The sequence below is a fragment of the Oryx dammah genome, unplaced genomic scaffold (assembly GCF_014754425.2).
Source record: "Oryx dammah isolate SB20612 unplaced genomic scaffold, SCBI_Odam_1.1 HiC_scaffold_13, whole genome shotgun sequence".
NCBI classification, from domain to species: domain Eukaryota; kingdom Metazoa; phylum Chordata; class Mammalia; order Artiodactyla; family Bovidae; genus Oryx; species Oryx dammah.
Window position 1 is genome coordinate 12861501 of NW_024070197.1, and position 12167 is coordinate 12873667.

The 12167-nt window shown below is 55.8% G+C and overlaps 1 protein-coding gene across 1 annotated transcript in view; it reads right to left on the bottom strand.

The window, feature by feature from the left end:
• Positions 1–2861: 2861 nt before the first annotated feature.
• The window catches only part of BCAM (basal cell adhesion molecule (Lutheran blood group)), an 11315-nt gene continuing 2009 nt past the window's right edge, over positions 2862–12167 (bottom strand). Inside the window, exons 2-15 of the mRNA XM_040252562.1 lie at positions 11889–12010; positions 11107–11335; positions 10915–10985; positions 10570–10666; positions 10291–10473; positions 9284–9420; positions 8882–9038; positions 6289–6404; positions 6041–6182; positions 5740–5876; positions 5433–5577; positions 5200–5344; positions 4115–4232; positions 2862–4022 (exon numbers count right to left, since the gene is read on the bottom strand). Coding sequence (XP_040108496.1) covers positions 4017–4022; positions 4115–4232; positions 5200–5344; positions 5433–5577; positions 5740–5876; positions 6041–6182; positions 6289–6404; positions 8882–9038; positions 9284–9420; positions 10291–10473; positions 10570–10666; positions 10915–10985; positions 11107–11335; positions 11889–12010 — 1805 coding nt within the window. The 3' untranslated portion in view covers positions 2862–4016. The remainder of the gene's footprint in view (positions 4023–4114; positions 4233–5199; positions 5345–5432; positions 5578–5739; positions 5877–6040; positions 6183–6288; positions 6405–8881; positions 9039–9283; positions 9421–10290; positions 10474–10569; positions 10667–10914; positions 10986–11106; positions 11336–11888; positions 12011–12167) is intronic.

Consider the following 12167-nt stretch of genomic DNA (forward strand, 5'->3'; position numbering starts at 1 on the left):
AATTCCAGTAAAGTTCCAAGGACAAGGAGTGTTGTTAGTTGTTCAGTCGTGTCTGACTCTTTGCAACCCCGTGGACTGTAGCCTGCCAGGCTTCTCTGTCCATGGGATTTCCCAGGCAAGAACACTGGAGTGGGTTGCTATTTCCTTCTCCAGGGGACCTTCCAAACTCAGATCTCCTGCACTGCAGGCAGATTCTTTACTGTCTGCACCACTAGGGAAAACTTGTCAGAATTCTTAAAGATGTTCTGGCTTTGAAGGAGAGGCATGCTTTGTTACAGTGCGGGAGAGGAGAGAGGACATTCCAGGTGGGAGAATAGTAAATTCACAAAGGCACAAGATGTGAGAGACGGAGCGGTGGGTATGTGTGAAGGGTGATATCTTAGCAGGTCCTGAATGCCAGGTGAAGGGTGCCTCAAGGTCCTGAGAGCAAAAGGGAGCCACAGAAGGTTGAGAAGCAAGGGGAGTCCACTCTGAACTTGCCTTTACTTCCTGGAGCCCCAGATCATGGTGGTTCATCACCCCCCACACCTGCTGCCCGTTCCCCCAGACCCTTGGCCAAGGTGGGAGGAGGGGTCAGACTAAGGAGGGCACAGGCTGCCATCTGTATGCAAATTGCCTGGGATGCCATGCAGATGAGGGATCTTATGCAAATGTATGCCCTCTTGGGAGGCAGGCCAAGACCCTCCTCTCATTAATTTGGGGACCAGGTGCTGGGCGGAGCATCCCTTTCTCCCTGGGGTTCCCTCTCTCCCCTCCCCCAACCATCTGTTCCCTCCCCCTCCAGCTCCCCAAATCCCCACCACCACCAATATCTGCCCTTAATGCGGTACCTCTCTCCACCTGGTCCCTTTCTTGCTTTTCTTTCTGTCCCTCCATTTTCCATGAGTGATAATAATAACAATACTAAAGACATACTGAACACATGCTCTGTGCCAGGCTTTGCACTAAACACTTTTCAGTTATCAAATTCTCCCAATCATGCTATGATTTCTCTGTGTGTCTGCTGTATTTTTAAAAAAGGATATTCCATTCTGGGTTGGGGAGGGAAAGATTGGGAGACTGGGGTAGCAGATGCAAACTATTATATATAGGATGGATAAACAACGAGGTCCTACTGTATAACACAGGGAACTCTATTCAATATTCTGTGATAAATCCTAATGGAAAAGAATACTAAAAAGACTGTCTATATATGTAAAAGTGAATCACTGTGCTGTACATCGGAAACTAACACATTGTAAATCAACTATACTTCAATTAAAAAAAAAAATGTGAGCTGAATGTCCATGGGAAGGAGGGAAAGATTGATTAAGCCTCAAGTATCTGAGAGTCCTTGGGCTTCCCTAGTGGCTCAGATGGTAAAGAAACCACCTGCAGTGCAAGAGACCCAGTTTGATTCCTAGGTCGGAAAGATTCCCTGGAGAAGGGAATGGCTACCTTCTCCAGTATTCTTGCCTGGAGAATCCCATGGACAGAGGAGCCTGGCGGGCTACAGTCCATGAGGTTGCAAAGAGTCGGACACGACCGACTGACTGACTCATTTCACTTATCCGAGAGTCATTAATTGACTTCTGGGGACTCTCGCTCTGCTCGGTGAGCCCTGTGCTCATGGAGGTAAGAGCCATGGCCAGGAGGCATGTTTTCCTCCACCTGCGGGTGTGGCTGAATGCATTTGCCCCCCACGCAGCCCTGGCAACTTCCGGGTGTGGCTCCTCCCTGCTCCCCCTCGACTCTGGGCCTGGGGACAACACCACACGTAGAGGACAGCAGAGCCCCATGAACCTCCAAGCTCAGGCGGCAGAACTTTGATCATTTGTTCCCCATCTCAGCGTGTTAACCTGCCCCATCTCTCTTGTTTCTCACATTTGTTTTATTTATACATTTATTTATTTTTAATCTTTTGGCCACACCCGACGGGAATCTTTGTTCCCCAACCAAGGACTGAACCCTGACCCCTGTGTTGGAAGGTGGAGTCTTAACCACCGAGCCACCAGGGAAGTCCCTCCTGTTTGTTTTAATCTGACTCAATAAATCATGGGATTTGAGCACCTTAATTCAGTCAGTGTGAGCTCTTCCATTCTGGAAATCTCGGAGCATTTGCTCAGTTGCCTACGAGGAGGGTCCCATAGCATCTCTTCAACTCCCCACGGCCACAGATCCCACTTGGTCCATCTGGTGGCTGAGTAAACTGAGGACAGAGGGGTGGGGTCACCGGCAGAGACCTCCCAGCATGCACTGCACTTGCTCCCCCTCCTCACAGTGGCCGTCCATGGCCCAAGTATGATTTCTCTCTATCTGATGGACTCAGGGAGGTAAAGTCACTTGCCCAAGGTCACACTTGTCTGCCCTGCACTGCTTCTGAGCTGCTCTTTTGAAACTTTTTTTCCTCCCTTTCTAACTGGAATGATCTCTCTGAATCCCAGTGCTTTCTGTGTTTCTGTGTGTCTCTGCAGCCCTACCTCTTTGTATGGCACATTACTTTATTGTGCTCCGAAGATACTGCATTTAAAAAAAAAAATAAATTACAGGTTTGTGGTAACCTGTGTCTATTGGTGCCATTTTCCCGACAGCCTTTGCTCGCTTTGTATCTTTGTGTTACGTTTGGTAATTCTTGCAATATTTCAAGGTTCTCCATTGTTCTGTTTGTTATGGTCACTGATGAGTGACCTTTGATGTGACCGCTATGACTCACTGAAGGCTCAGACGATGGTTACCATTTTTAACAAGAAAGTGTTTTGTTTTTCAAAGTGTTTCTTAAGTTAAGCTATGTACTTTTTTTTTTTTTTTTTAAAGGCAGAGCACTATTGCATACTTACTACAATACAGTGTAAACGTAATATATGCACTGGAAAACTGAAAAATTTGTGTGACTTGCTTTATTGGGATCTTCGCTTTATTGCTGTGGTCTGGAATCGCACAGTAAATAGATCCAGGACATGTCTCTATTTGTCTGTCTTTGCCTCTCTCTCCCCACATCTCTGTCTGACTCAGTGGCTCTCTCTCAATTCTGAGCTGCCCCAGCCCGTCCTTCTGACCTCCCTCTTAGCCTCTCTGTTCTCCTTTCAAATGCCTCTCCCTCCGCTTCGGCAAGTCTCTGTTTTGCTGTTTCTGCCATCTCTTCTCCCCGCCTAGATCCCTTCATGGGGGTTCCTCCAGGTTGCCCCTCCTCATCCCCCACCCCCCAGCTGCAGGCCCCAGGCTGTCCTCAGAGAAGATGCCTAAATCCCTAATTCCATCCACTCTACAGCTCAGAGAGAGCTTTTCCTCTGGATGCTTCAATTCCCTCTGGGCCTCTGGCAAGAGAGACTGGGCATTTTTTACTTAAGGGGACAGCACCCCACCTCCCCCCAAAGGCACTGGTCTTCAGGGGCCAGGTTCAGCTCCCTCTGGACCCCCAGCACCTCTCTTCTCCAGCTTTTTCCAGCTGAGTCACTCTCCATCCTTTCTCTCTCATTTCTTTCTCCATGACCTCAGATTTCTTCTGAGGTCCAGCAAGGTGGTGGGAGAGCCAGCAGGGCCAGAGCATCACCTGCACCCCCTTCCCCTCTCATCCCCTAGAGGAGGCGGCTCTGGCCACAGGATGGTGTCCAGGTGACAGACAGCATTTATTCCAGACTCCAGTGTCCACAGATGATGGGGTCAGGGCAGGGGGCGAGGATCCAGTGTCAGACTCTGCAGCAGGACGTCAGGTGGGGGGGGGGGGACCAGCAATGGAGGAAGGAGGTAAAAATAGCCCCAGACAGCCGACCCTCGAGCCTTGTCCCAGGCCAGGACTTGGGCTCGGGTCCAGGAGCTATTCTGGGGCCTGGGAGAGTCACAATCCCTGGAGGAAGGTCCCCTCCCTCCCAGGCCGCTGTGATCCCTGCCCAGCCCACAGAGGAAGGAAGGGAGGGCCCAGAGAGGGAAAAGGGAAGGCCAGGAACGTGGGGGCAGGCGGAGGTGTGAGCAGGGCTGGTTTTCTGATGCTTGCCACTCCGGGTCGGGTTCAATGACTGCCTCTGGGAAGGTCCTCAGGCTCAACACTGGGGAAAAGATGGGGAGATCAGCCTGGGCTCACAGCGGCTCTTCCACCTGCGGCGGCCCCCTCTCCCCAGGGACCCAGGCCCTCACTCACCTCATCTCCAAAGCCCCTGCTCCCATGCTTGGCTCCTCCAGAGGTACTCCCCATGAGAAGGCCTGTCTGCTCCGGCTGCTCTTTTCCTGAGTGGCTCAACTTGGGTTCCCCAGGTGGCCTAGTGGGAGGAGGCAGTGTGTTGGAGTTGGTCATGGCGAAGGAAGGAACTGGCCATGGGTGTGTCGGATGGGAACAGACTTGGCGATGGGTGGGTGGGAATGAGCTGGGGGTGAGGTAGGAGGTGGAAGTGGCCCTGGGGTCAGGGATGGGGTGAGGACGTGCTTGACGCTGCTCTTGGAGTTGGAGCTGGTGATGTCACTGGGATGGGTTTGGGAGAGGACTGTGGGGATGGCTGGGCTTCCCCGGCGGCTCAGTGGAAAAGAATCCACCTGCCATGCAGGAGTTCCAGGAGAGGTAGGTTCAATCCCTGGGTCCGGAAGATGCTCTGGAGGAAGGCATGGCAACCCACTCCAGTATTCTTGGCTGGAGAACCCCATAGGCAGGGGAGCCTGATGGGCTATATGGTCTATGGGGTTGCAAAGAGTTGGACATGACTGAGGCGACTTAGCACGCACGTACGCACGTGACGATGGCTGTGGATTGGAGTTGAGGGTGGCTGTGTGGTTGCTGTTGGAGATAAGGTTGGATGGGGATGGGTTTGGAGTTAGGAATGGGATGGGGGGATGTGCAGGGGGGTTTGGGATGCGGAGGTGGCTGAAGCTGTGTTTGGTTACTGGATGTGCGCTGGAGCTGAGGGTGTGGCTGGGGGAGAGGTTGGGGTTGGAGAGGAAGCTGGAGGTATAGATGAGGTTACTTTGGGATTGGGGTGGGCGTGGATCACAGGTGGGGATGAGATTGGGGATGGAGTTAAGGTAAGCTTGGGGTGGTCTGGGAGTTAGTTACGGGTTGGGTGGGGTTGAGGAGAGGGGAGGGGACGGTCATGGTCCAGGTTGGAGGTTGGAGATGGGATGGCATCTTATTTGCCGATGGAGTTGGGGTTGGGGCTGTAGTTGGTTTGGGACTGAGGTCGGGGTGAGGTCAGGGTTGGGGTAGAGAGGTCAGTTTCAAGGTTTCAGGCCACTCACGGAGGCCCCTTCTCGCTCCGCTGGCAGCAGCCGGGCCGCCCCTTGCGTCTCATGCAGTAGAAGACGGCAACGACGAGGAGCAGGAGGCCCACGCTGATGGCCACGGCCATGACTGCCACGCCAGCCTGGGAGGTCTGGGGGGCCACTGCGGGGCAGGGCCGGGGGGAGGGGTCAGCCAGCAGCCTGCTCTCTGCCCTGCACCCGGTGTCCGTCCCACCACGGTGGTTACTCACCGGTTCCAAAGTGGAAGACGTGATGGGTGTTCCCGAGAGGGTTGGAGGCCTCACAGGAGACGCCGTCTTGGCTCAAGGCACTGGTTACCTTCAGGGTCAGGGAGCTGCTCACCCAGCCCTGGCCTCCAGGGGCTGGTTCTGTGGGCTGTGGAGGCTCAGGTCAGGCCCAGGTTTGCGGGATCAAGGGCTCGGGGTGTGGGCAGAGGTGAAAAGGAAGCAGTTGGTGGAGGTGGAGGGTGGGGAGGACAGGATGCGTGGACCGTTGAGGGGGCTGGGATTTGGGGAGGGTCAGAGGAAGGTCCCTTACGCTGCCGCCCAACTGGCTCCAGGTGAGTTTGGGCTCCGGGTAGCCGCGGGCATAGCAGATCAGGGTGACTTTATCTCCTTCGGTCCAGCTACCTTCGGCCTTGGGCTGAGTCTCCTTTGCCTTTAACTCTGGTGTCCCTGCGGGTGGTGGGCAGGAAAGGGGGTAAGATGTAGGCACCCCAGGAAAGGAAAGGAGGGAGAGAAAAAGAGGAGAGAAGGACCAGCTGTGGACCCATCTCATTTGTCCTGGCCCCCCACACTCCCTCATACTATCCCCATCCCAGCCTGCCTACACCCCGAACCTTGAACCAGCAGCCTGAAGCTCCGGGTGCGACTCAGGAGGGGGATCTTGGGCATGTAGGCCTCACACGTGTATGTGCCGGTGGAATCGAAGGTGACGGAGTGGAGGGAGAGTGTGGGGTCCTCCCCCATAGGTACTGAGTCCTGGGTGGGGAGAGAAAGAGCAGGCACCGGCTGGGTGTGAGAGGCAGGGAGGGGTTGATGGAAAGGGGAGTGTCCCGTGCTGGGGAGGGACGCCTTCCCTTCTCACCTTTGTCCAGTGTAGCGTTGGGGTGGGCAGGCCTCGTGCAGAGCAGGTCACGGTTGTGCTGTTACTCAGAGGTAAGGAAAGCTCCTCCCCTGTGCTGAGCTCCAAGGAGTCCAGGTCTGGAGTTGGGGGAACAGAATGTCACCTTCCCCAGACCCTCACCCAATCAGTTAGGGGATCCCCAGGGCTTTTGAGGAGGGCAGACGTGAATGGACAATCGTCAGCAGAGAATGCTAACTTCTCCCCAGCTCCAAGAGCTCTCCACTCTCTCATCTGGGCCCTTGAGCCCAGATCTAGGAGTCTGACTCCAAAGTACATGCCCACGGGGGCTTCCCTGGTGGTCCAGTGGCTAAGACTTGATGCTCCCAATGCAGGGGCCCTGGTCGGGAAACTAGACCCCACATGCCACAAGGAAGACCTGGTGCAGCCAAATTAAATAAATAAGGTTAAACACTTAAAACAACAATAACAACAACAAAACCCCAAAATACAGGCCCACTTTGACCACCTGCCTCCAGAGCTGACGTCTGAGCTCAAGGTTAATGGATAACCTGGGAGGTGTTGGGTGCTCCTTCTCTGACTACCCCTCAAACCTTGGCCTTCTCTCCTCCACACGACCCACTTTTTTCCATCAAGTCTTTCTCTGCTCTGTCCCCCAAATGGATCTTCTCACTTCTTTCCATCTCTGATCCTAGGGTCCAATTGCCTTGACCACTGCAGTCACATCCCCACTGGTCTCTGTACTTCGGGCAGGACTCCTGTCCTCTCTGGTCTATTCTTTGCTGAGCAGCCAGAGGGATCTTTTCTTTTTTAAATAGTGAAAGTGTAGTTGCTCAGTCGTGTCCAAGTTTGACTTAAAAAAATTGTTTTTAAAATTTATTTATTTAATTTTGGCTGTGCTGGTTTTTTGTTTTTTTTTTTTTAAAAAAAAACAAAAAACAGCCCACTTCTCTCTCTCTCTTTTTTTTTTTTTATAGTGCCCAGGCTTCTCTAGTTGCATCATGGGGTTTAGTGATGGTATGTGGGAATCTTAGCTCCCCAACCAGGGATTGAACCCAGGTCCCCTGCATTGGGAGTGGGGAGTGTTATCCACTGGACCACCAGGGAAGGCCCCCCAAGGAATCTTTTCAAAACACACACTGGTCAGCCCTTGCCTCTGCTTAAATTCTTTCAGTAAGGAAAAAACAAAACAAAACAAAACCCTGCAGTGGTTCCCCAGTATGGTGGGCATACAGGCCTCTTTCCTTGATGAAGCCAAAAAGTCCTGCCTGGTTGACCCTGCCCACTGCTTCAACCTCATCTCCCACCTTCCCCTCTTGTTCCCTGACCTCCGGCTACCCTGTTCTTTCCCTGTTGTTCTCCAATATGCCAGTGTGGGCCTCAGGGCCCTTGCATGTGCTGTTTCCACAGCCTGGAATGCTTTTCTTCTGACTCATCATAGCTCTGGTTCCATTCTTTGGTTTCCTACACATGTTCCCCTTCTCAGAGAGGTCTCTCTGACCCTCTGTCGTGGACACTCAGATTTCCCCTTTGGCAGCAAAGGATTTTCTCCCCCAGCTGTTGAGAAGGGTGTCAGCTGTCAGCCCTCAGCTGTCAGCCCTCTCTGGAAACTGCCTGAGAGAGAGCCCCTGGCTCAAGGTCATGTCCCCTCCTTCCCTAGGCCGCCCACATCCAATGATAGGTTGACGTGGACGTACAAAAGACCCAGCCCCTGTACCCCAACTGGGGATCTCTCAGCCCTGTGAGCATGTAGAGGTCTTCCTTAGGCTGAAGCCCAACTTCCGCCTCTGCTATATCCTGCTTCCTTCCCTCATCACCCACCAAGAGGTGTGGATACCGGGGCACTCCCCATAAATTTCTTTTCTGCAGTCAGAATCTTCAGCCCCCAGCACCCTCCATGGAAAATAATCCCTGCTCGCTGCACCACTTCCTTATCCCACTCCTCTGTGTTAGTCTCTGTAGAGGCAGGACTGTGACTCAAAGTGCGTGTTCAAAAAAAAAAAAGTGTGTGTTCAGCGTTTAACTTCACATGCCTTGCTAACATCTGTCTCCCCTACTGGACCCTGGAGCCTGGTGGAGGCTGGGGCTTCACTGTCTTGTTCACATGTGGCATAGGGTCTAGTCCCAGGAAGGGAGGTGACGGGAGTGCCCAGGAGGCACAGAGCCTTTGCTCAGGGCTTGTGTGCAGGTGGACCAAGAAGGCTTCTTGGAAGACTGGGACCCGAGAGATGGGTCAGGACTGGATGGAAGAGAAGATCGGGAGTTACTGTAGGAAAGAGGAGAAGAGCTTGGGGTGTGATGGGGAGAAGGGTCTGCCTAAGATGAGGCCAGCAGGGTGGGCCTTGAAGGCTGGGGTGAAGCATGTGGGTCTTATCCCCAGAGGACTGGGGAGCTACAGCAGGTTCTAGGCAGCAGAAGGTCAGGTGTATGCCTTGGAAAGGGGTCTCTGGCTGCCTTGTATGGGAGACTGGAGGCGCCGGGGCCATCAAGACCAGGCTGGGCACCACAGAAAGGGTTGGAGACAGGGCTGCGGGGGGGCGGTGAGGGTGAGGAGATTGCTGATGCCGGGCCCCCCTCCCACTCCGGAGGCTCTCACAGGCCACACGCAGATCCAGGGTTTTAGAGAGATCCGCATCCTCGGGGGCGTCGTAGTCCTCCACCCTGCAGCCATAGGTCCCGCTCTGGTTCCGCTGTACCCTCTCCAGCGTCAAGTTCCCCTCAAGACTTGTTTTTAGCACATCCTCCTGCTTGCCCTGGGGGAGACCAGGAGTGAGGAACCCAATTCAGGAGATGCTCTGGGCTGGCAGGGTCAGGTTAGGTCTGGGGTCACCCAAGCCAGGCATCAAGGTATGTCAAGACTCTCACAAATTGGTGAGCTATCTCACAGATAGCTCCTGGGTCACATGCCTTGCTAAGCCAGGGGTCACCCAGGTGAAGGGTCAGAAGTTGGTGCAGACAAGTAGATCGCACAGGTCAGGGGAATGAAGGGGTGGGTTACCTGAAGCCGAAAAAACGTGTACTCCGGGCTGGGACTGCCATCCCCCTGGCACAACAGCTGGACAGAGTCACCCTCGCGGACCCAGCCCTCGGTAGTGGACTGGCTGCCCAACCAGAACAGCACGCTCTCTGTGGGATCTAAGGGAAAGGGCAGACTCATGATCAGAGTCAAGGGTAAAAGGCAGGGCTAGGTTAAGGGGGAGAGGCCAGCACTGCAGCAAAGGAAAGGGCTATGGTTGGCCAAAGGTAATATCTTTTTTCTTCTTTTTTTTGCCATGCCATGAGGCATGTGGGATCTTAGTTCCTTAACTAGGGATTGAACCCATACCCCCGGCTTTGGAAGCGTGGAGTCTTAACCAAGGAAGTTCCTTAGAGGTCATATTTTGAGGCTCACGTTTGCACTTGTTCTGAGATCATGGGCTCGAGGTCAGAGGTGGAGAGTACAGGTCAGTGTGTACCTTGGGAAGAGCTCTCTGGCTGCCTTGTATGGGAGACAGGAGGGGCTGGGGGCATCTGGACCAGGACAGGCACCATCGAAAGGGTTGGAGGCAGGGTTGTGGGGGGGTTGATTCCACACTTCCAATGCAGGGGGCGCAGGGTCGATCCCTGGTCAGGGAACTACGATCCCACACGCCTCATGGCGTGGCCAAAAAAAAAAAGATATGACCCCTAACCTTTGGCCAACCTTAGTCTTTTCCTTTGCTACAGTGTGGGTGACAGGTCAGTGTGAGATTTGGGGGGACCCATTTTGGGGTGGAAGCGTGGGGCACAACAGTTAGTCCTGAGACTCCACGAGGTTCAGGGTGTTATGGGGGGAGTCAGAAGTCAGGATGGGGCTCCTGCTGGCACTTGAGGTCAGAGGTCAGAGGTGAGTACCCACTTCAGCCTGAGGTAATGGTGGGGGAAGGCCTGGAAGGGGTGGGGCAGGTCACCGGGGTCGCCTTGGAGGGTCAGGCCTCGGCGCGGGAGTTCCAGGTGGGGGCGGCCGGGGGCCCGGCCTGGACTCACAGTGCAGGGTGAGGGAGAAGGAAGGGCCGTCCAGGCGGCCATGCTGGCCGGCGGGCAGGTGGTAGTGCACGGAGCAGTGAAAGCTGGCCTCCCGGTCCGGCTTGTGGAGCCGCAGGTAAAGGGTGCTGGTGACAGAGAGCAGGCCGGAGGCCTCCCGGACGGTGCGGGCTGTCATGTAGCCCTCTGTGGGAGGGGGCGGCGGGGAGGCGGTCAGCCAGCCCGGCCGCCGCCCAGTCCCAGCCCCTGAGGTCTAGCTGAGCTCCCTCAGGGACCACTCACCGGAGTTCACCTCCAGGGGCACGGCCAGGGGCTGCCCGTTCCGATACCACATGATCTTGGGGGCTGGGTTCCCGTTGCGGCTGCTGCAAGTGGCTATCTGGGACAGACACAGACCCGCCCCGGGCTGGGAGCCAGGACCCTGGAGTCTGGGGACCAGACCAGACCCAGACACACGAGTCCAGCTCCCAAGCCTCTCCTCCCGGGAGACCCAAGGTCGGAACTCCCAGACCCCTACTCCTGGACTGGGAAGCCCAAGCCCCCAGCCTCTCCCAACCTTGGGCTGTAGGAGCCCAGGACCCCCTCCTCCCCTCAGAATCCTGGAAGCAAGATGAGGCCCTGATGTACCTCCTGGGCAAAGTCATCCATCACAGACAGGGTTCCTTTGTTGGGGGAGATCTCCGGGGCCTCCGGTTTGGCTGCGAGAGGGACTTACAGTCAGGAGCTGGTTCCCGGGGTTCTCACCTCCCTGCCCTTTCCCAGGATGTGTGTGTGTAGTGGGAGGGGGGTGGTGGTTGGAGGGGAGGCACAGACACTCACCAAACACACTGAGCCTGGCGGTGGCCTCGGCAGTGCCTGCTGTCCCCATCTTCACCACGCACACGTAGTCCCGCTCATCGCCCACCTGGGCCTCAGGCAGCACCAGGCGCCCCCTGGAGTCCAGCTGGTACGGGGGGCTGCGGCCCTGGGAGTTGAGGTCTTTGTCCCAGAGCTTGGACCCGTGAAGCTCGGCCCAGGCCAGGCGGTGGCGAGCCCAGGAGCGGTCGACCTGCGGGGGCAGGCAGGGAGCATCTCAGCGAGAGGCTGCCCGGCCACGGGCCCTCCTCCGTGTCCCCTGTCCCTCTGCTGCTCCGTGGGTCTCCTCTCACGCTCTCTCTCTCTGGTCCCTCCGTCCTCTCTCCAGCTCTCCCACCCCCGCTCCCTGTCCGTGGTCACCTTTCCCCTCTCTGGTTTCCTCCTTCACCATCTCACTGTGTGTCCACCTCTGTCTCCCTTTCTTGCCCTGGGTCTCCTGTTTCTCTTTCTCTTTAGTCCCATCCCCGGGCTCCTGCCTTTGGGTGTCTGCCTCTGAATGTCCTCTTTCAAGAGCCAAGGGACCTCTTTCATTCTAGCCTCAGCTGTGCCCGACACCAGGGTACCCTGGAGAGGGGCTTCCTCTTGCTGGGCCTCCATTTCCCCACCTGTAAAAATGGAAAGGCAGCTTGGTGGGGCTCCTAGGGACCTTCGGGCTCGGATGAGGGGATGAACCTTTGCAGCCCCACTGCGCCCTGACTCTCAGGCTCCGCTCTGTCACGCCCTCGTTCCCAGCCCACAGCACTCACCAGAAACCATTCCAGCATGAAATAGTCATGGGTCCCCAAGGGGCTGCAGTCCAGAGTGACAGACTCCCCCCTCATCACCTCCACCCGGGGGGGCACAGACAGGCGGACCTCAGCCTTGGAACCTGCAGGAGGGCGACTGAGCTCTCTCCCACTACCACCAGGAGGCAGAGCTCTCTAGGTCCCCAGTCCTCCTCCCCCAGACCCAGGGGTCCAGGCCCCAGCCCCTCCTCCCCCAGACCCAGGGGTCCAGGCCCCAGCCCCTCCTCCCCCAGACCCAGG